Here is a 23143-nt window from a genome sequence, read left to right as displayed (position 1 = left end):
GTACTTTTTAGATGCTTCGGGTTTGAATGGTAAAATCCAAACGAGAACTGTAAGCTGTTTGTACAAAATGGTAAGCACCAGGAACAGGCTCACTTTAATCGCAATGGCCAAGCTAGCAAAGTTCAGTGAGCGTTTCGAGGGGACTATTACTAGTGGGGTTAAGAGGGATTGAGATGTAGTTTTAAACTTGAATGATTGTTGGTGGAGGGTATAGCTGAAATTGTCCACTAGTGGGTTTGGTGAATCGGTTGGAGGCAAACCATCCCCCTATACATAGTTACATACATCCTAAAAGCATTGTGCGACATCTAGATCATCATAAAACGGAACTTTCAGAAAATCCCTTATAAGTTTTGTGGTTTAACGTAAAGTGAGAGTAGATATTGCTGATGTACTAAGAAGTGTTGAGTGATTTGTTTCTAGTTGAACCCCTGGTCCTCCAACATCTGCACCACCTTTGGATTGCAACCTACTTGGGCGGCCATCATTGCATCTGGGAAAAATCCTTCTGGGTGGTTGTCATGGGCACCTCGATCCAGCAGAATCCGCACCACCTTTTCATTGCCTATCATCGCTGCCGACCGGAGTGCGTTACCTTCTTTAGAATTTCCGGCATTGACATCGACACCTCGATCTAGCAGCATTTGCACCGCCCCTACGTGCCCGCAGGATGCCGCCCTTTGGAGCGCATTGCCAAGCACATGATGCGCTTGACCTTCAGTGTTGAGCTCAGCAATTCGGTCCAGCAACATCTGCAACACCTTTTCGTGCCCGCCGAATGACGCCGATAGAAGCGCCTTATTGATGAATTCACTTCGGGCGTTAGTATCGGTACCTTTGTCCACCAGCATTTGAACAAACTTCTCGCATATAGGCAGGGATCCCATCATGGCAGCTATCTCGAGAAGATTGTTATTGAAATCGTTCGTGCGGGAGATATCAATTGCCTCATTTTCCCACCAATCCCCCACAATACTATCCAGCGAGAAACAACACATGGCGAAGATAGCGGCATCCGTGGGTTTGAGAGCATGGATTGCATTCCATGTCAAGTAATGCTTAGGGTAAGGGATATTGCATCTTCCATGGAGCTCAAGATCGTTCCGAGCCTTTGGATACCATCTGCGGTATTGCACGCTGCTTTGATTGGGTGATCCGAGGAATGTCTTCAGCAGAGAACCCAACTTGGCCATCTCGACGTCCTTTGCTCCGTTTACATGGTGAGGCCAACAGTGTCTCATATAGGCATGGAACGGGTGAAGAGTATGGAAACCATCATCTGATTCCACTGGCTTCAGAGGACTATCAGTGTTACCTGGCGCCTTCGACTCGACCTTAAACTCGGCCTCCAGCTTGGCGTCGAATTCCGAGTCATCATGCTCATACTTATTGATCATGTAAGACAAACAAACACTGGCCGCGTGATAATGGGCGTGCGCAGTGGACCAGTCTTTTTTGCCCTCCAAATATTCCCGAACCGACAGGTGTGGGAACCGCCATACATCTAGCTGGGGGTCCACAACAAGGAAATTGTTACAAACAGAGAGCAATCCTTGCTCATCCACAGTATCAAGTTTCGGTAGCAGGTCTCCCTCCGGTCCCACACGAAGCGCAGCTAGAAGTTCGACGCTACTCAGAGGTTTCGATGCAGACATTACCCAGCGAAGAGCACGCTTTACAAACAGTTGATCGTACTTTCCTTGGCTTTCAATCTGTCGCCAGACTTCATCATATGTCTTCTCAAGGCCTTCTGGGAGGTGTTCGAGGAGATCAAAGACGTCTCGGCGGGACTTGCACTTTGCAATCTGATGGATTTGCATATCAGCCCACTGGAACATCCCTTGGCAGCGTTCTAGCAACTTCGCAATGATATCGGTTTTCAGATCCTCCAATGATTTGTTGATCTTTGCGAGCCTGTTCATTTTATCATGAAGGAACTTTTCGATATCGCCTTGATTATCGTCTGCTCGAATGCCAACATTGGGGCTGCTGTTCAGCAAATTTTCGATACTTGGATCAGGTCGGCTTGAGATGAATATTCTCACGACTGGCTTAGACTCCGCCATGAACAATTGTAATGCTTCAATGAGTTCATCGCGCGAGGCTGGATCACACTCGTCTAGAGCATCAATAACCAGCGTGGTTCTCTGATAGATATCTAGAGAGGCCAGGATCTGGTCTTTGCACTGCCCAAAGCGAAAGTTCGTGCCTTCCTCTCGGGCTTCTTTGCAAGATGCCTGGAGTTTAGCCTGCATGGACGCAGGATTGCTTCTAGTGGTTGAAAGCTGACGCACAAAACTTTGGAGAATGGTCAGGGGCTGCGTATGCTTCTCGTCCCGGCCACAGTAGAAAAAGGCAAAGCCTTCGTCATTCCCTTTGCTAGGCTGGTCACGGACCCAGTCAATCACAGTGGATGTGAGATATGTCTTGCCAGTACCTGGGTTTCCTTGCAGCCAGAACAGAGTCGACGATCTCTTCGCTTTCCAATCACCAAAGTGCTTATGTTTGAGCAGCCACTCCCCCGTGCCAGGGGTTCTAGCCTCTTGCACAGTGTAGTGGTGCTTGCCGAACGGGACGGCTGAAATCCACTCCAACAGCTCAATGCGCTCTTTTTCATCCACATATTTGAGGAGACTGCTGACGCCCTCATCCACCCGAGCGATTGGTGCCTCCAAAGTATGGAGCATTTCATGCGTGAGTTTGTCGGAGTCCGAGCTGCGCTGGCTCTCGCATGCATTGACATCTTTGATAATTTCTTCTTCTTGCTCAATAAGAGCCGCAAGGCTACCCGTTGCCTTGCCCGGGTTCACAATTGCTTCAAGTATACGTCTGCCTGTGTTCGCAGCAAGAAGTTTCTGTGATTCGGCCAAAAGGTCTAGAGCACTTGCATACATTCCCACCAGAGCGGTGTCGAGGTTCGACTGTACAAGCGACAAGTTGGCATTCGGGTCCTTGGGTAAGTGAATCGTTTCATACACTTGGCCACGGCTAATAATGCGAATAACTTTCTCTGCTGTAGCGAGCAAGGCGCCCATCTGATCACTCTCATTTACAGGAATCTACAACGTTCATTAAGCATCCAATCTCCAAACATGAATATTATTAAGGGTCAACTTGTCACCCACCTGCATCAAAGATTTGACAAGGTCCCATGGTAGACTGGCTTGGGGCGGCGCAAACTGCACAGCAATATCACCGGCCTTCGTCAACCAGCCAACAATGCTCGTGGTATATTCTCGGAGAACAATCTTCTCACCACCCACATTGACGTGCCAGAATTTTTCCTCGCACTCTTCCTGTTTCTTCTTTGCCTCACTGGCAAGACTATTGATGCTCGATTCCATGGATCCAGATTTTAAATTGTCAAATCCCATATCCTTCAGAATGGATTGCTTCTCAGAGGGCATTCTATTGAAAGCATCCTTCCATCGGTCTTTGTCTGGAGAACCTTGCTGCGCGGAGGGTTCCTTCTCAGGATGTTGCGAGCTCGGCGCTTTCTCCTGAGTAGAAGTCGCATCCGCTGATTGTCCTGACGAACCTTTTACAGGAGATTTGTTGACATTTTCTGGCTTGCTCTGGGTCTTAAGTCCCGACGTCCATCAGAAACTTGTTAGAAGGTACACAACCACACTCAGCTGATCATCACTTACTGGTTGCTTTGGGGCATCCTGGCTAAATTTCTTCTTAGAAAACTTGCCTTTTAGGCCAATAAATGGGTTGCAGCAAGACATTGGGCCAGTGCAATAGAACTGCGCTTGTGTGGATAGATGAATTCAAAGAAATTATTCCTAGGAGTTGGGAACAACAATTTGACTTACCATGGAGGTCCACCATTCAGCTGATATTCCCGACGATCGTACAGTTCGGGAAATGATATATTCTTGATCTCCACACAATCTTGCCGTGCCGATCCACTTATATCGGTGTAATCCAATGATGTTCCTCCATGTCTCATGAGTGATGTATTTGTGCAGGATCAATGGCTATACGCGAACCTCTTCCAGCTAGATCTACCCCGCAGGTCCCAGCCACCAAACATGAACATAACATTGAACACGATTTGCCCACTGCCTGAATAGGCATCATGCTGGTATGGCGGCCTCATGGTGGACACCTCTTATAAGGATCAGGCTGACATCCAGACGCTGCGATAGCGAGAAAAGGGTTACAAACATTAGACTCAGTGAAGAAAAGGCCAAAACGAGAACGGAGTAAGTAACAGTATTTCTCATGGTTCATGGTCTAATCACCCTCCTTCAAATGTTCGTATTCGAAGTGGACCCATTGGCCGAAGTACACCGAAGATAAAATCTTCCTTAGCAATATCGGGTCGTCTCATTATTTATTCCAAGATTATAACCAAGACAAACTTGATAAACTGAAATCATTTGATTGAATTTCAAATTCTCAGAGTTTCCTAGGTTGCCCTGCCTTATTCCACTTGTTCCAATGGAGTTTATGTTTCACAAGTTGAATACTGGAAATATTCCCTGTGGAATGATGATCCACATGAGTTTACTTTCACTTGTTTATATCTAGGAAATATAGTATATCTATAAGGATATATTAGTCTTTCAAAAATCCAGGTACTCAATGCCAGGCCCTTATTCAACATTTAAAGCTTCATTCCAATCTAGTAGTTTTAAGATGAACATACTCAGCATCTGAAACTTATAAATCACTATATATCTGCCCTCTATATCTCTTGGTTTAAGCATTTCTGATAGATTTACAATTACGAGCTAACTAAGTGATTTATTTAGAAATAGATATTTATTCAGAAGATTATCCAGTAGGCTCTTCCGCCAATGTGTGCCTCACGTGCAGCTAACATTCTGCTGCTTGGAGACGCACGTTTTCTCTTATTGACCCTTCTCGATAGAGGAAATGGAATGAACATCATCGTCCCTCCCTATAAATGCAGACAATCTTAATCGTGACCTTCCTGCCAATACGAAACAATTTGCTCCACTTATGCAGCTACTTCTCTACTGGTGTCCGATAAATGCTAGTGGAATTACAGAATTTCTCCAGGCTTTTCTGAGACCGCTCGTCCACTTTCACTGTAACGGCCGTGCCTTTGGATCTAACTGGTGGTAGTTCATCATATTCACCACCTTCTTGCCATTCATCCAATAGGAGAAAGTCAAGATGATCAAACTATCTATGGCCTATGGCAAACATCTTGTAGACGTGTGCACTAAGGCTAGCCATTTTGAGACCCGCTAGACCCACCTGCCGCACTGCCATGAACTGCGCGGTAACGCTAGCTGACTGTGAACTAGATCGAATTGGATGGTATCTGGAGCTATCCTACTCAGATCTCAAATCGGACTATCCCAGCGCTCGGCGATGCTGAGCCTGATATATCCGCCTTTGCGGGAACAGCTACTAGCTAGAGTTCTAAAATGGCCTCATCTTCACTGCGTAGTGACATGGCCACTACGCAACTGCAACCCTATTCGCAATGGAACCTGCGACAGATTTTAAGAAACTCCCAAATGATCCCAAACTCGACACCGACCCAGGCCAGAGTGATAAGAGCACCACTGTTGCACCGGTCACTGACGATGCCGAAAAGCAACCCCAGGCTGACCTGAAGCCAAATGAGTCGCATTACCAAAAACGCGCGAGATCGAGGTTGGAAATGAGTTGTCATTGTGCTGGCCATCTATAGCTTGCAATATTTATTCGCCCTCGACCAGACCGTCGTAGCTAGCGTCCAATCCGCAATTTTCGACCAGTTGAGTTCCGTGGGCAGGCTTTCATGGGTCAGTGTTGCCTTTCTCGGTGCTGGTGGAACAAACTTGGTATCAGTATCAAATTCGCCAGCCGCGGAGATCTAGCACACTATCACTGGAACGGGGTCTGCACTTTTCGACAACATGTCATCGGATGATCGGCTGGAGGTGTTGGTTGTGATCGTGTCCGTACTAAGCAGTACATACGCCTTGGTCAGTCATTACAGCTGGATCGCTGGTCACCGGATTGAGCCTTCTTCTAAAGAGAAACAGGCTATTTGTGACTCCAGCGACAGCAGCCTGACTAACTCCTTGCGGAGAGTCCTTGCGAAGAGAGTGTTTGGGGAGAACATAGCCAATCTACCGGTCAACTGAGCGCCCTGTACGGGGAAGCGGGCCGAGGAGAGAAAGTGTAGCTTAATTTCGCTCAACTTGGTCTCTGAGGCTTCGAGTGGCTGAAATGGCCGAACCTGGAAGACAAATACATGTAATGATCCTACCAAGAGTGTGGGTGGCTGTGAATATCTTAGGCGGTAAGAATAGGGAACAAGAGAAAGGTGTTGAAAGCCTTAGGATATCAAATAAAGCCGTATGTACATCAAGACGCACAAATCCACCAGAGAAAGCAGACACTAGAGGGAGAAAAGAAAAAGAAACTCCAATGCAAAAGATGTTTCTCTACCACAGGCACGAGACAAATCCAGACCCCATACACTCCATCAGATGATACAAACAAACAGCTTTAACCAGATTCCGTTCCATTCAAATAAAGTCTTCGAATCCAAAGTTAGAAGTAATGACAACGGGAGTTTCCCACATGTGAACGCTGTTGAAACTCAAAGACCCCGGATTGGTATTTCATTCATGCAACACGAAAATGACAGTCAAGATATATTTGCTGCTGGAGCAAGAGCTGAGTAGGAAAACAAAGGGTTTATCACAGGAGAAGACAAGTGCACAAGATGCATGAAAGAGGAGGGTAGGAGACTCTCGGGGTATTAAGAAGGGGTGTCGACCAGTCAGTTCATAAGGAATCGCCAAAGGTAATCGATCATCGATTAGGCATGTGATTTGAACCAGACCCTGTAGAAATTCCTGACTGGTGAGCGCGGTAATGTACCACATCAACAGGTTTTGACGGGAGGGATGGGGAGGTCTCCCGTTGGAGAGCGGCTGAAGGCTGGAACAAGCCTTGGCGGCCAGAAGGCGGAGAAAAGATGTGGTTGCGGGATGGGGTGTCGGTAATAGGAGAGCGGTGTTCGAGAGCATGGGTGAGATGCGGCTGTGATTTCCGCACATCCAAGGGAGATGAACTTAGTGACCGGAATCCGGATTTGCGATGATCGCCATCATAATCAGGGTTGCGGAAAGGCCCTTGCGTCTGGTGTCTTGGATCGTGATCCATGCCGTAAGGGGTATTGTTAGCCGATGAGTTGGCAGCAGAGGCATTCTCAGGAATGGTGGATGCAGATCCATTGGGTGCGTTGATGTCTACCATCCGCTTTTGAGCGGCTGGCGTCGCATACGATGACGGTTGTGGATGCTCAAATGTACGGCCTTGTGGTCGAGGTAGCTGCGAATGCTGTTGCTGCTGCTGCTGTTGCTGCTGATGGATAGGATGCTGTGGGTTTGCCCAAGGTGTTCGTTCTAGGAATGCTTCTTCAGCCGAACGGAAGGCATTAGAAGACATTGTAGACATGGTGGTCCGTGGTGGCATTGCTGATGAGTGTCGTGGTGCCGAAGCACGAGCCTCGATAGGAATCTATACCTACTATCAGCAACTAACCAAATTTAAAAATATGAATATGACATACCCCCATCTTTTCAAGATCATCATCAAGTTCGGTGGGCCGTGCACCCATCAAGGACGGGGCAGCTGGGAAGCCAACATACTTGGCTACACCAGCCATAATTGAAACCTCCTGGTTGTATGCGGTCTGATGTGCGATTTGCTGGGACCGACGGGTGGGGAATGGGATGATATGATGCGGGCTGAGCTCGTCTGTCTTGAAACGATCATGCTGAATGGCATAGAACTGCTTGCTGACTGCACTTGAATGCCTCTCGCGTGCATCCCGAATCCGCTGGTAGTATGTGCTATGGGCCTGTGTTCGCTCGGCCAAACCTTTATGCATGAGTGACTTCATGCGGTATCGATACAAGTTTTGCTCGTATTTGATCTTGGCGTCCCGGTAACGTTGCACACACTCGATCTGGCGTAAGTACTCGGGATGGGTCGGGTTGGGACCGGTAAGCATCTCCAACTCGCGGTTGAGTTTGGATATCCGTTCGTCATAAATCCTATTATCGTAAGCAACGAACCATGTGAGAGATGGGGCAATCTTACTTGTCACGTAATGTTGCAAATTCTTTCTCAAGTGTCGCCAGTGAATCCATAGCAGACATCTTTTTCACAGCTGTACAGCGCATTAGTATCTATGGTGCCCAAAATGGTTCATGAATATGAACACTTACACTCTTCGGCTCGAAGAACTGCCTCTGCATCATCGGGCTCATCTCCTCGTTCCGTAGGCTCCTCGTCTTCTCCAAGAATCTCATCAGCAACATACTCTATTGTGGCCTCAACCCCTGCATCCGCCTCCTCATCGGCGTCTTGGGTCCTTCTTCCTTTCCGCTTACCCTTTTTGCCCTTTTTGCCTTTCGAGGGTGGGGCTGGGAGGTCCGACTCAGGAACTTCGTCAACCAGTATGCCATCGTCATTTATATCCATGGGATTGCTGAGAGGCTCGGGTGAGAGGGGGGTATCATCATCGATCGGATCACTCAAATCACTCTTGATTGAGTTCCGGCGTTTCTTCGTGGGCTCTTCGTCGCTGACCTCAACGCGTTTTCGTTTCTTGGCGAGACTATCTGGAAGTTCTTCTGAATCACCTAGGTCGCCCAGGTCTGGAATATCTTCACTCAAACCGTTGTTTTTTGAAGACCGTCGCGGTTTGCTAGGAGAGTCATCCGCCACAAGCGCTTCATCGTCGACATCATCGAGTGTCGTAGATTGATGAAGCTTGCTGGGACTTGGTCCAGCACTAGCGGCACTCAACACGATGTCTCGTTTCCGGTTGTTGTTGTGTGGAGAATCCTCGATGCGCTCGGTTTCGGCCTCCGAATCATTCTCCATTGGCTTGTCTGATTTGATGGGATCTTCGAAGTCGGATGGCTCGTTGTCCGAGACATCGTCGATCTCACTCAAGCTGCTTGAGCGTCCATCATCGTCCATGAGCGGGTCATCGAGAAAAGGGTTCCGCTCGCCATTGGGGATTGTGGACTCTGCCCCCGTTGTGTGGCCAACGGAGGGCTGTTCTCTGCTCTCGGCTACCTCCATGGACAATTATGAGGCAAGAGAGCTGGCGCAACAAAATATGAATGGAGAGAAGAAAGGGTTGGGGATATTGGGTGGTTGATTGCTTGCAGCGAGGTTGAGATTCGCCGCAGGCGTGAGGTGAGGGAGGAAGGTCACCGATCCACCAGATGGTGTTTCGATCGAGAATCTGGAGAAACCACAGATCGAATTAGCTCAATTGCCATGTCAACTCGGCAAAACCAGAAAAAGACGGAGATGGTGGGCAAAAAGTGGTTGGTGGGTGCGAGAGATAGGTCAGCGCCTCCAGAAGGCGGTGGTGCGGAGATTGATCATCGAACGCCCCAGAGTCGGTAACAATCGTTCAGTACAGGGACTAAAGGCCGCGCAAAGCAAGTGTACCGATGACAGTAGTTCCAGAAGATAGAGAGATGCTCCCTCCTCGCGAAAATGACCAGATGAAACTCTGGGATTGATGTAGAGTCACAAGCGACGTACCGTTTCAACAATGCGCCGGGAGCAACGCCGGTAATGAGCACAGCTGCTCGCGACCGAGCACGATTCCCAAAACCACCGCGTTCCTGAGACGCGAGTTATCACTTAAATCCAAGCCCACGCGTGTCACCACTATTGTAGGCTGTAAAAGCTTTCGGTCCGACGAATCCTGCGCAGACCGACTCTGGAGGGCGAGGGGAGGATGGCTAGGAAGCGGACAAGACGAGGGTACCGAGTCGCAGGGGGGTTGACGGCATGAAGAAGTGGCCAGGGACCATAAACAAGATCAAATCAAAGATCAAGGATGGGAAAACACAGCCGAAAGAGGGGGTTTCAGCAGAGAAAAGCAGCAGATCGCTATGATGGGGTGCAGCAACAGAAGCGAGTGACCGCTGATTCTGCCGCGTTGCGTTCCGGCGAGGGCAAGGCTCACCGCCCGAAGAAAAAAGAGTATCACGTGAGATTGTAACTGACGTAGCTGCAGGTGGAAAGAGATATGCCATTTTGTATAATAATATGTTGATATTGCACTTTTATACCCGGAAAAATATGGGAGAAATACAGAACAAAGGATATGTTAATCAGTCTCACTATGTTAGATGGTATAAATTCACATCAGCCATCCACAGGCTTACCGCCTAAACCCAAACAAGAATGTCTCAGCCTGGAATACGTAGAAAGAAGGCGACGCTTATAACAAGACGAAAAATTAATACAAAATTCTCCATAGGTGAGATTCACACATATCTACCATATACAACGAACAATGTACCTTAGGAATATTCATCTCTTGAGAGTACTGGTCATGTGATAAGCAGCTTTCCGTGCCAAGACCCGATAAGCAGAAACTAAAGGAAAAAAAAAAGTCGGAGCTATCATCGGCGCTGTGTCAATCGCAAAGCCACGTCTTGATCACTCACTTTTCAGACGATAATACAGTCCGAACACACATCAAAATGGGCAAAAAATCAAAGTCATCCTCCAAGACGGAGGAGAAGACCAGCAAGCCCGCTGTCGCTCTTCCCTTTGCCGGGGCATCTCTGGACCCAACATTGTCCTCGCTTTTTGCGCAAAGTGTACGTCTATCCTGATGTATAACTAATGGAATTTGAATTGACAATTTCTAGGCTGGCCCCGTACAAGCCCCTGTTGTCAAGTATGTCGAGCCTATCCAACGGGCGAAAAAGGATGAAGGTGATGCTGAAGAGGAGGACCTCTCATCTGCCTCAGACGATGAAGTAATGGAGGATGCCCAAGAAAGCGATTCTGAGCCCGCAGAGGAAAAAGAACAACCTACCGATACACAGAACCGGAAACGCAAGCGTGGCGGTGCCGGTGAGGAGGTCGAGGAGACATATATGCGTCGCATTGCAAAGGAGGAGGAGAAGGATGAGGAAAAGAGAAAGTCCGAATATGCAAAGCGCCAAAAGAAGACCGAACAAGAGGAAGGTAGCGAAGATGGTGAAGATGGTGAAGATGACGAAGGCGACGACTCCGACAAGGCATCTGGATCAGAAGATAGCGATGAAGAGGAGACCGCCCCTGCCCCTGTGCACGAGAGCTTGACTGGTGCCGCTAAGGCTGATGAAGTTGAGAAGTCTAACCGCACTGTGTTCCTGGGTAATGTCTCTACTGAGGCTATCAGGTCCAAGACTGCCAAGAAGACACTTCTTAGACATCTGGTCTCTTTCTGCTCGACCCTCCCTGAATCCACCGGCCCGCACAAGATTGAGTCTATTCGTTTCCGCTCTGTCGCATTCGCCAGTGGTGGTGGTATTCCCAAGCGTGCTTCCTTCGCGAAGCGCGAGATCCTCGATGAGACTACACCCAGCACCAACGCCTACGCTGTCTACACCACTCTCCATGCCGCACGCAAGGCCCCTGCCGCCTTGAACGGCACCATGGTTTTGGACCGTCACTTGCGAGTTGATAGTCTTGCCCACCCCGCAGAAATTGACCACAAGCGCTGTGTCTTTGTCGGCAACCTGTCTTTCATTGACAGTGAGACCCCCGAAGAGGACGAGAAGACTGGCAAGAAGAAGAAGGCTCGTGCTCCCGCCGATATTGAGGAGGGTCTCTGGCGCATTTTCAATGCCCACACTGGAGGCAAGGACAAGAAGGCTGTCAAGAAGAACGTCGAGTTCGTCCGCGTGATTCGTGATAGCACCACTCGTGTTGGCAAAGGATTCGCCTACGTCCAGTTCTACGATAGCAACGGTGTTGAGGAGTCGCTTCCACTCAATGGAAAGAACTTCCCGCCCATGCTTCCCCGCAAGCTGCGTGTCACTCGCGCCCGCAAGGTCGCTAAGAAGCGTGAACCTTCCGGCCCTGAGGGCAGCAAGTCTCGTGTAGATGAGGCCCAGAAGACAATGCAGGGACGTGCTAATAGGCTCTTGGGCCGAGCTGGTGCGGCTAAGGTCAAGGCCAGTGCTAACAGCACCATTGCTGGCAACTCTTTCGTGTTTGAAGGTCACCGCGCTACTGAGGGATCATCATCCATCAAGATGAAGCAAAAGAGCCGTGGCTCGAAGGCCAAGCGAGAAAGCAGAAGCAGCAAGCGTGCTGCCGCATACAAAGCTGCTGGTGGCAGAAGAGGTTAAAAAAATAAAATGTATTTTGGCGTTAGGAAGGGCATTTGAATATACATTGAAGAATGACGAAATTGTGCATATGTACCTGAAGCATATAATATTCTAGATCGACCGCCCGTATTCCACAAAAAGCAATTGCGGAGCTATAAATGGGGATCTTGACGTCATTTTCAACGATCAACAGCCACAATGACGATGAAGGTTTAATTGATAAATCACATGTGTATATACTTTCTTTCCCCACGATTATTTAAATTCTTGGATATCTACATTTAATTTTCTTTTAACAAGGTCAATGGATTCAAAACTGAATCACTTATGTTTCAACCTCCATGTGGTATGAGGGATGAGATGTATGAACAATTCGAACAATGGCTCAGTGCTATATAGCTAACTCGGGTAGTACAAAACGAAAAGGGAATTGAACACCATACTTGATCTTTGTGTGGCGCCGTTAATTTAGCCGAATCATCTACTCTATTCCAATGTCCAACATTGACATTTGTACATGCCCAGGTGTCACCGAACATAAATCGCATACAACCATGGTACCTTTCGGACTTCGCACGGGAAACCAGCGCCGGCCCCATTGTCAATCCTCTGCAGATACCGACGGTACAGCCTCTGGTCTAGAACCCCAAGGATTTGATCCCACCTTGGCGGATGTACTCAATGTTCGGCAATTGTTACAATGGTACCTCCCACGTGGTCTGCCCGAGGAGCTCGTTGATATGATCGTTGATGCTGCGGAATATTGGCCTTCGGTAGAGCAGAGAATGCAAGATCAATGGATTATTCAGAAAGACCGTGATCAAGTTTTGCTGAAGACAGTTCCCCTTTGCTATGATCGGAATGTATATCCATCCGTGCGCAAACTAGCCAATGGGACCTACGCTGATGATGAACTTCTTTTTAGAGCTTGGAGAAAGAATCGAACCCCACCCCTCTACCTCATCGCGGAGTACACCCTTGTCGCAAGATAGTCTTCCATATTTCATCGCACGACCAAGGCGGCGGGCGGCGCCGCGACAACATGTATGAATATTCGTGGACTTGGTTTGACACTGAAGTTATTCGCGGGGCGCATAAGAGGAACATGTACGTTGATGGAGTTGAGCAAGAAATCCTGGACAATGAGCGTGGACAAGTCCGAAAACACTACACCGAGGCAGATGCACTACTATTGCCGCGCGACAACAAATTGCAAGCCAATGGGGCCCATGTGAGCGAAATGCAACACAATACCATTGTGTGGGATTATCGAGACGATATCCAGGCAGACTCGCCAGAGGCTTTTGAAATTGAGAAGAACCTGGGTCGTGGCCGGCTTACTCTTGATGGACATGGAGTGCGTGAGTTGGAGGTTGGCGATTCGATTGCCATTTGGGCCCGCGCAAGGTTTCCCGGCTGGTCGAACCACGTTTCCCGAGCGATCGTGAGGATATACTGGGCTGTATAAAGGAGCGGTGAGATTGACGACAGACATGTAGATATAAAAGTCTGATTTGAGTTCTTTTTTCGTCTGACAGTAATGACTGATTAATCAGAATAATACTTTGGTATTCTGGAATCTAAGAGCCAAGGTTTATGACACAGATTTCGCAATAATGATAGATCATTCGTCAAACCAAGGGTCATCAAGAACTTCTTTCGCTGACGCTCTTGCAGATGGCTCGAAATGCAATAGCTTTCCAACGATCTGTCCTAGCCTCACTATGTCCTGACGGGAGAGATCGGGCCTCGGGCTATCGAAGTAAATTTCTTCTAGCCATTCCTGCAAGTTGTGACCGGAGATTTCTGTGGCCCTGCTGTCCTCTGCTTTCATCGTATTCAATTTCTCTTGCCATCTTTCCGGTAGATCATCTATTGCCATCTCTCGCATTTGGCCAACAAGAATTGCGGGCGTTATCATGGTGTCGAAAGGTGGCTGGCCCGCGAATAGTTCAAAGAGCTGCAAACCACTGTCAACTTTTGTTTCTTTTTGAAGTTTTGCCCGAGGACAATTTCCCTTACCATGCAGCCCATGCTCCACAAATCGACACGATAATCAATGGGATCTTGAAATACAACTTCCGGTGCCCGAAGAGCTAAAGGTGTATGTAGTGTTTCAGGAATAGCAGTGTGCAAAAATGACTCCCCGAAGTCGATTATTTTGACAGTCTGAGCCAGATCCCGAGAATACCTGGGATATGAGGTGGGCCTCACGATGTATTCGGGTATCCCAGGTTCCAGATCTTTCCCATCGCGTCTTTTGACATAGCCAATATCTGGTTTACCTAGCATCTCAATGAACATTTCCTCTGTTAAACCGTCTATGCCTTGCATTGTGAAGGCCAAATTGCGGGTATGTAGATCTATATTAAGTGAGCAGTATACGAATGTCGCTAAGAAAGTGATTTACCTCCATGCCCAATCTTTCGTTGGTGTAGACTATCGAGCCCGATCAAACATTGCTTGGCAATACTTCTGGCAAGCTTTCCAGGAAGTCTACTACCTGGAAATTGTATATCAATTGTATCTGGAACATTGGGCCCTAGAAGTTCATAGACTAGGCATTTATGAGATCCATTTGGGCCCTTTATGTAGAAGTCATCAAGCATATGCACTATATGTTTCGGGCGAGGTTGATAAGACGCAAGCTCTTTCATAGTTTGGAGCTCTCGCATGTCCTCGCTTTCTGCAACGGAAATTTTGACAGCAACGTATGTCCTTTCCCTACAAGCATTCGACTTTCCCGTTAGTTAGGTAGAACTACCGCGAGGCACATCGGCTTATCTGACCTTTGATCTCTGGCCGCCCAAACTGTGGAGTAGCCTCCCCACCCCAGTTTATGGAGCACCTTATACCTTCTATCTTTCAAGTATTCCCCAAAAGTGAGCGGGTGATAGCCACCTTGTCGATAGCGATTAAGTGGCTCAGCCTCAACGGTAGAAATGTAAAGGGGCTGGTACACCTGACTCTTGTTTGAATGGACACATATGGTCCTAGAGACAATGCAAAGCGGTGAGACCCTCCTTAAAGTGGTAACACGGGTCGGTATTATCCAAGGGATGATCATGAGATAAGACCGGAGTTTTCTGTGTATAGGGTGAGGGCAAAGTGATCGGATACCCAGGTGCCTTGCGGGTCAAGGCAACGGATGATGTGGTACCTTGCCGAAAACAATAGCCAATGACATGCATCCGAAAAAGGAGCCTCATACCTAGCACCCCTAGCGCAAAAGCCACCACCAATTGAAACTGAGGCAGGGGGAGGTTACAGAGAAGCGAAGTGAGAGTAAAGTGAGGGGAGAAGTGAGAATAGTGTGAGAGATAGAAGGTGGAGGGTGCACTCTATGATGATCACTATGTTTTGATTTCTCATGTCGGAGACTGGATTTTACGGGCTTATGGGCTACAGAAATAGGCTGATTCCGCACTCTTTACTGTCAACATCTGTATGTTCCGGGAAGTATCCCACCCGGCGTTTGGCTTTGAGTTCTTGCTCCAGTTGGATGAAGCGCCTGCATACTCATACGCTATACAATCCCAGGAAGAAGACGTGAACCAAGATTCGAACTCCCTGCTGCTTTCCAAAATGGTATTTACGCCTAGAGGGAAAAAAGATACCTACGCTTATTCATCTACACGAAACTGGAGTTCACTACTATTCATTATGCCTCCCATTCGTCGCCGCACCCTCAAACTCACGCAGAGAATCTGCCTCTGTGCAATTCCACCCTGTAGCTCACCGAAGAGGCTTCTAAGAGACCTGGCATGGCTCACTTCACTATCGCCATCCTCAAGTTAGCACATTACAAATATATGAACAGCAGAAGTTACCATCTTCAAGAATCCTACTATTGCAGGAGCCCATCACACACGAGCCAGCCCGATCATACTCCGCACGCCACAGCGATGTTTGCAACTGAAGAGCAATTCCGACATAACATCGCCCAGACAGCTCATATTTACCATAATCAGCAGGGACAATATACCGGCCATATTCTATTTGAAAGAGAGAAGAAGTCGTCGGATGAATGAAGCATGTACTTAGGACATATGTGCTCGTTGCCGCATTATGTTAGGAATGAGAAATGAAACAAATTACGAGGATTCAGACCGCCACCTCGCGTACTCTTCAGTATATGTATAGCCCATATATGTATAGCCTCATTAGAGTAATTAAAGTTCTGTATACTTACTAAGCCCTGATTGGCCCTGAAGGCACCAAATTGATCACGCCATTCTGCCAAGCCTGTCTGATCGACGCCAAAACAACACAATATAAAGCCAACGGCCTCCTCAAGCTACTTTACTTTTTATTTCTCTCAAATTTTGGACGTCATGCTGTCCAACCGTGTACTTACAATATTCCCACATATGCCATGAAAATGGGTGTTATCCCATGAGCACCTCTTGCCCTTACGGATCGACGCTGCCGACAGGCCGACGGGAAGCGCACAGTGGAGTTCAGTCGCCGATTCAACGCTGAGTCACCGAATGAGTCGCCGTCTGATAGCTACTGAACCATAACAGACCGCCCAAACGTCAGGCAATTTTAGGACGAAGATCCCCATTGGGGCAGAATGGATTGGCCATTATTTGCCGATAGACCGGCGACCCATCTCGTCCGAGAGCTACATGTGTCACAGGGGACCTCCAACGAGAATGACTGTTCCCGCTCTATGGCGATGTCCCGGCTGGATGTTGCGTTATCTGCATGAAAATACTAACATTCCATCGCCGATGATGTCGCTCCCTGGGTCTTGGCCGATACCTCCCCCTTTTTAAACCCCGACCATGTCACGATATCTGCTGTGAATCTGTTTAGTTATTCAAATAAACACCGGTTTACTCCGTACATTCTTTCCATTCCGCTTTGATTTGCTTCCCATACTTGCTTTCCTATTCTTACTCACATCTTTCAATCATCCAACATGGCTACTCGGAAATGCGCCGCGGTTGTCGTAGGAGCCGGTCCCGCTGGAGTCGCCGTAATGGGAAACTTGTTGGAGCGCCAGCTGGGTACAATCGCATGGATTGATCCCTCTTTCGAGGGCGGCAGAGTCCATAACAAGTACCGCGAAGTTCCTAGGTTTGTACCGGATCATCGACACGTAAACACAGACCGGAATATACTAACGAGAATACCTTTAGCAACACCAAGGTTTCATTATTCCAAGCGTTCGCAAAAGCCACGCAACCTTTCCAGAAAGTGATCGATAACACCAAATCACCTAATGCATTCACCAAATTGGCCAAACTCGACCAAGAATCAACCTGCGCCCTTGGTTACGCAGCGGATATGGTTCGCACCCTAACAGACGGTCTGCTCAAGATGGAGGAAGTATACGCATGCCATGGCCTTGTCAAATCAGCAAACCTGAACGAAACGGTTAGTGATTTTGCTACACTACTTCTGTACCGAGACTAATCACGACATCAGACCTCCAACTGGACCATTTCCATTAAACAGAATTCATCCGAAGATCTCGAGACCATCGAGGCCACCCGCCTGATCCTCTGCACAGGCTCTTTCCCCACAACAGCCCCCATCCCAGTCGCAGGACTAAACATCCAACGCCTGGACCTCGACCTAGTTCTCAAGCCCAGCGATCTAGCAACCACCCTCCCCACAGACCGGCCAATCTCCGTCGCCATCGTCGGCGCCTCCCACAGCGCCATTCTCGCAATCCTGAACCTCACCCAGCTCGCCCAAACCTCCCACCCCCTCCTACGCATTAACTGGTTCACCCGTCACGCCCTCCGCTACGCAGAGTACAAGGACGGCTGGATCCTACGCGATAACACCGGTCTCAAGGGCCTAGCTGCGAACTTCGCCCGCGCCGAACTAGAAGACGACAAGCTTGCCACTTCACCTGCTGGCCAGGTCCTGGCCAAGATTGACTGCGCCGGCGGACAGGAGATTGAATCCGCCCAGTACCAGAAATACTTGCCCTCGTGTGACTATCTCGTCCAGGCGGTTGGGTATAGCCGTGCCTCGCTCCCTACTCTCACAAAGAATGGCGTGCCCCTTCTTATGAGCTTTGATCATGATACGGGCGCGTTCCACGAGCCTGGTAGCGCGTCTGATATCCCCGGGCTGTTTGGTGCTGGTATTGCGTTCCCTGAGAGAGTCGTGGATCCTCATGGAAATGAGGAGTATGCGGTTGGGTTCTGGAAGTTCATGAAGTTCCTGAAGCGGGTTGTCCCGTCGTGGGTTGCATGATTCTGTTTGGCTTTTGTAAAGTTTGTGCTTTCTGGTTTACAGGACACTGACGAGGTGCCCGTGCATTGTCTAGCGGGCTATGATTCCAACGTTTGATACCGATTTCTATGGAGTAATTGGCGTTCTGGGCGGCTTCGGGACCTTTTTATATAATTTTATAGCTGTTGCAAGCTACAATTAAGAGCAGGTGTTCTTTTGCTCAAATTTACCACGAAATGTCCTTGCCATTCATCACTAGTTGGGGCCATAATAATCAGCAACGCTAAGCCCGCATAATTCGAATTGGACGTCCGCGTATCCAGACCTCAGGACCCGAAATATATTGAAGGAAACATATGGACCAACGGTCAGAAAGTGAGCAACTAGCGGAGTTTTGGCCATTGCCTAGTATGGAGATCTACAATTGATACTAGTCTTTGAAGATATGAAAGCAAAAAATGCATTGGATTGTTCATCATTTGAGTCGTATACCCATCTCCTCCAACATAACTCCAAAGTAGCCCTAGTCATCAATGCCATATACCATCCATCCCATAATCCGGTCACATCACATCATGAAATACCGTGGACACATCCAATCCCACATCCCTCCCCCTACCATCTATTTTATTCAAATCACAACATAGCAACCGCAAAAACAGCAGCCACAACAGCCCCAACACCACCCCTCACAACCCCAGCCCCACTATCAGAAGTCTGCGTCGCAAACGCCACATCACTCCCAGTAGCCGTAGCACGATACTCACTCTGACTAGCAACAGCCTTCTGATCATACCCCGTCGCCGAAACGGTATAAGTAGTCGAAGCCTGCGACCAAACAAGCACAGTCCCACTGGGCGGCGCCGAAACTGTTCCACCAACTTCATACAGAGTCGAAGTACCGTTCTTAGGGAAATCGCCTGGCTTATAGAACTTGTCTATATCTGTGAATCCAAGGTCCCGGCACTTCGTATCCTGGAGCGTTGCGTCGCATGACGACCATGCCCAGTTCGGGAGGGAGGTGTATAGGTTTGGGAGGTCGGAGGGGAAGAAGACATCCCACATTCCTACGCCGGCGAGGGTGGGGTTGGTGTGTGGGCAGATATCCCATGAGCTGTGGCTGTTAGGTGATTGTTTACAAAGTTTGTTGGTTGGGGGGGTTCACTTACGCGGAGATACTAGCACTGGCTCCGCAGCAGGCGCAGTCCGAGGCGCGGTTGGCGATATCAAGACCGTTGTTTAGATTCGATAGGTCGGGGATGTTGCCGATGTCTGCGGTGAGTTTGTCGGTGACGTCGCGCATGCATTTTATCTGCTGGTTGCGGGATGAGAGGGTTGTTTGGGTGACTTTGCCTAGATCGCAGGAGCAGCGGTTTGGGGCGTTCGCCGGGGGTGGCCAGAAGGGGATTGGTTCTTTGGCGCTTGGGCAGACGGCGAAGTATTGCTGGACGAAGAGCTGGTATTTGCAGGAGTAGACCTGGGTATTGTTAGTATGTGTTTATGGACTTTAAGGGTGTTCGTTTGAAAGGTGTATAACATACCTGGTTCCAGCATGACTCCGCCATACAATTTATATACTTCTGGTGGGACTCGCAGCCACAATCCACGGCACAGTTGCCATTGCCGTTGCAGCCTCGGAGACAGGAGCTCCACTTGTCCGCGACATCCCTGTTGCACTTTGAGTACTCGGATGTGGAGGCGCAGTCTTTCTCGGTGATGTTTGTCTGGGCATTGGCTAGGCCGGAGAGCGCCACTAGGGTTGCGCCCGCGAAAATGAATTTGGATAACATAGTAGATCCCTGTTCTTTGGATAGATCTTAAAGTAGATATATCAGAAGGCAGCTCTGGCTTGAGCTTTCAATGGCAACTAAATAAAAAGAATCAACCCCTAGGGAGGATGCAGGACTTTTATAAGCAAATGCAGAATAGTCCACATTCGAATGGAAGGAAATCCCATGGATCTTACTCGGGCCCATGGCAACTGTATGCTAGGGGTTCGATCATTGCAAACCCAGCTGTCATCGTTCGCAGCAAGCAACCAATAACGGACAGCCTAGCGTGACAAAGTAACACAAAGAACAAGCTGGGCCATTAATATTTCAAAAGAAAGTGGATGACGACGATCCCAGTTTCCGCATGGCTTCTGCATCTATTGCATATAGGCAATCACATTTCCTTGAGGGCCTTGATAGATCAGCGACCGGGTCCAGAACCCGTGGCTTGACTGAATGGACTGGAAATTTTAGAATTTCCAGCCAAACCCTGCATAATGCTAGGGGTCTTGCTTTCCTCACGGCGTAGACACGAGGTGGAGTGGGACTGTTCCTGCGATGGACTTGTGAAGACCCTTGCTTGGAGGTGAGCTTTTGATGACGTTGGCGGGGTGTTATTAGTAAGGCTGGACTTGAGTAATATGGTGATTTTGCTTGGGGCTCCCATGTTGTTCATGCGGTGTGTCGAGAGACATGCAGGCTTGGGTGCTCATGCCAGGGTTGCTTTATCATAGCGCGGGTGCCTAGCATAGCCTGAGCCCTAGGGAGTACAAGAGTACAGCATACAGCACCTCTAAATATTGAGAAAGAAGTACGGAGTAGTCCAGATGGTAATGATATCGTTCACGGAGACTTGAAACGTCGCGTCGTTCGGATTGTCATTTCATCGCAGTGGTACCTAGTGCATGTGTGAGGGTCACGAGTCAGGCACAGCAAGTTTGAGACAAATTCCAAGGTCCGTATGGTCGGAATATATAGTTTTATGTACCTCTATGGAGTATAGTTTGGGTGTTCATGTGTAAACCTTGGTATAAAGTCGCATTCTCACCACAGAGATCAACCTGGAATTTAATACAAAATAAATCATAAAATTAGGAAAATTAAATTGAAAGTAGACAAATTAATAAAAAAAAAACCAGAAGTAGAATGTAAGCCCGAAATTGTGTTCAAACGTCAAATCCCACCCTAATGGCCCCAATAGTCCCAATTCTGTGGAGAACAGAAAATCCTTAAGGAGATTTGCGATTTTGAACTCCATTATTTACTGGGGTAAAAGAGTCACGAAGTCCGGACTAAACCCCCTTACTGAGACCTCGTATTTAGTATCCGAGGTAACATCCATTTGCCTATAAAGCACAATAAGCCCTTATAAAAGGGAAAAGGGACTTTTGCAAATATTTTAGCGAGATTAGACTACAATTAAAAGTGGACGCGGGACGATCCAAATTAATTATTTCCCCCCTCATTTCCGACGATCAAAGAGATTTGACACAAGTAGATTGAGTATATCATTAACGCTGGGGCACACAATAGAAAAAAATACAAAAAGCCATCACATAGAGATGGGATGTTTTGTACAGCCCCATAAAAGGCAATAAGACAAATTGATTGGCTGTTTCAAATACAGCCAATCGGAGAAGTGAAGGGGAAAAAATATGTATATATCAATAAAGCATATGAACACGACTCTAGGTCTCGTTCATGACAAGATCGGTATAGAAATTTACAGCATCAAAGCACCGGCAACAAGGGCCAGCAAGCCACCGGAGACACGGTTGGCAACACCGGCGTTAGCGGTGGGCACGGTGGTCTGGGCAGCGGTGGTGGAGGCAGCAGCGCTGGAGCTCTCGGGGGTCTCACTAGGAGTCTCGCTAGGGGTTGCGCTGGCGGAAGTGCTGGAAGCGGTGGTCATGCTGGGGGAGCTGGTAGGCTTGGACGAAGCAGTGCTGGACTCATCTGAGGTAGTGGTGCGGGTGGCCTTGGTGGATGACTCGGTGGTGGACTCCTTGGTGGTGGACTCCTTGGTCGAGCTGGCAGAAGAAGTCACAGAGACGGTGGAGCCCTCGACGGTGAAACGACCGATGTAGTTGTAGTCGTCGCTATCGTCATCCGAGACGATCTTAATAGTGTAGTCAGGCTGGGCGGCCAGGCTAGAGGGCACATCCCAGGTGTAGCTACCGCTGTTATCAATGTTCGCTAGGGAAAGTTAGTAGGGGATGATTGAGTCATTTTGGAATTGTGTTTGCTTACAGGCAATGACAGTTCCGGAGTTACCGGTCATCACGGCTCCCCATTGCAAGATCAGGCTGACAGTGCCCTTGGTGGTAGGGTCCCAGGTCAGGGCAGTAGGCTCGCCGGTCTTGAAGGTGTAACCATCGGTGGGAATGTTAAAGGGGTTGGCTTTGCTGTCGGCCACGGCGACGGCGGCCATGGCGGCCACAGCGAGGGAGACGAAGAAACGCATTATGTATATATATAAGGTTGGATATATAAGGTTGGAAATGCAGAAGTGGGAGATGCAGATTAAAAGAGTGAAATCGTACAAAAAGCCTCAAAAGAGTGGAAGGCGTTAAAGAGGCGAATATGGAAGAAAAGGCCGAATACCCGGACACGGGGGGGCCATTTAGGTTGCTTTATAACTAGTAAAAGGGCATGTGCCCCATGGAATAAGGAGCTAGGTAATGACCGGCAAAGTCAAAGGGAAAAAGAAAAACAAATATAAAAGAAGCAAGGTAAATGATTGGCCATTGTCTATCCTTGAGAGGATCCGCGAGGGCCCGAGAGGACCAAAGAGGAGTAAAGAGCGAAAAAGATAAAAGCGTGGCGTTGATTCCACGAGTCTTTGGACCATTAACGGGCCATTTTGGTCTCTCTTGGCAGGGAATGACTGAAATTGACTGGTCGAACCTCGAGGTGACCTTAAATGACTATATCCACTTTCGTCGGCTATAGTCACTTCGCCTTGTCTTACTATTTTAACAGGTCTAAGATAAATTTAGATTGAAAACCACAACTTGAAAGAATTCTCTCAAGTTATCT

At 48.3% G+C, this 23143-nt stretch overlaps 8 protein-coding genes across 8 annotated transcripts; 3 read left to right on the top strand and 5 right to left on the bottom strand.

Moving 5' to 3' along the window:
- Positions 1-419: 419 nt before the first annotated feature.
- PGRI_014450 (NACHT nucleoside triphosphatase) lies at positions 420-3731 on the bottom strand (the record flags this gene model as incomplete). Its single annotated transcript, XM_040789158.1, has 3 exons — positions 420-3059; positions 3126-3575; positions 3651-3731. 3 exons carry the CDS (start codon positions 3729-3731, stop codon positions 420-422), a joined length of 3171 nt encoding a protein of 1056 aa, XP_040646111.1.
- A 3061-nt stretch (positions 3732-6792) lies between these two features.
- Positions 6793-9081, bottom strand: PGRI_014440 (uncharacterized protein; the record flags this gene model as incomplete). Its single annotated transcript, XM_040789157.1, has 4 exons — positions 6793-7503; positions 7556-8042; positions 8089-8158; positions 8217-9081. The coding sequence occupies 4 exons, from the start codon at positions 9079-9081 to the stop codon at positions 6793-6795; spliced, it is 2133 nt and encodes a 710-aa protein (XP_040646110.1).
- A 1427-nt stretch (positions 9082-10508) lies between these two features.
- nop12 (rRNA-processing protein NOP12) lies at positions 10509-12152 on the top strand (the record flags this gene model as incomplete). The annotated part of the gene is made up of 2 exons (XM_040789156.1): positions 10509-10628; positions 10680-12152. The coding sequence occupies 2 exons, from the start codon at positions 10509-10511 to the stop codon at positions 12150-12152; spliced, it is 1593 nt and encodes a 530-aa protein (XP_040646109.1).
- A 536-nt stretch (positions 12153-12688) lies between these two features.
- Positions 12689-13602, top strand: PGRI_014420 (uncharacterized protein; the record flags this gene model as incomplete). Its single annotated transcript, XM_040789155.1, has 2 exons — positions 12689-12997; positions 13060-13602. 2 exons carry the CDS (start codon positions 12689-12691, stop codon positions 13600-13602), a joined length of 852 nt encoding a protein of 283 aa, XP_040646108.1.
- Positions 13603-13758: 156 nt separating this feature from the next.
- On the bottom strand, positions 13759-14468 carry PGRI_014410 (uncharacterized protein; the record flags this gene model as incomplete). Its single annotated transcript, XM_040789154.1, has 2 exons — positions 13759-14094; positions 14157-14468. 2 exons carry the CDS (start codon positions 14466-14468, stop codon positions 13759-13761), a joined length of 648 nt encoding a protein of 215 aa, XP_040646107.1.
- Positions 14469-17061: 2593 nt separating this feature from the next.
- Positions 17062-18353, top strand: PGRI_014400 (uncharacterized protein; the record flags this gene model as incomplete). The annotated part of the gene is made up of 3 exons (XM_040789153.1): positions 17062-17219; positions 17282-17519; positions 17571-18353. 3 exons carry the CDS (start codon positions 17062-17064, stop codon positions 18351-18353), a joined length of 1179 nt encoding a protein of 392 aa, XP_040646106.1.
- Positions 18354-18968: 615 nt separating this feature from the next.
- On the bottom strand, positions 18969-20122 carry PGRI_014390 (uncharacterized protein; the record flags this gene model as incomplete). The annotated part of the gene is made up of 3 exons (XM_040789152.1): positions 18969-19446; positions 19502-19809; positions 19874-20122. 3 exons carry the CDS (start codon positions 20120-20122, stop codon positions 18969-18971), a joined length of 1035 nt encoding a protein of 344 aa, XP_040646105.1.
- A 1705-nt stretch (positions 20123-21827) lies between these two features.
- PGRI_014380 (GPI anchored serine-threonine rich family protein) lies at positions 21828-22568 on the bottom strand (the record flags this gene model as incomplete). Its single annotated transcript, XM_040789151.1, has 2 exons — positions 21828-22300; positions 22355-22568. The coding sequence occupies 2 exons, from the start codon at positions 22566-22568 to the stop codon at positions 21828-21830; spliced, it is 687 nt and encodes a 228-aa protein (XP_040646104.1).
- Positions 22569-23143: the final 575 nt, after the last annotated feature.

This window comes from Penicillium griseofulvum, assembly GCF_001561935.1.
Source record: "Penicillium griseofulvum strain PG3 chromosome Unknown contig_80, whole genome shotgun sequence".
In the NCBI taxonomy this organism is placed as follows: domain Eukaryota; kingdom Fungi; phylum Ascomycota; class Eurotiomycetes; order Eurotiales; family Aspergillaceae; genus Penicillium; species Penicillium griseofulvum.
Note: the sequence above shows the minus strand (reverse complement) of the source record. Positions and strands in the feature narration are given on the sequence as shown.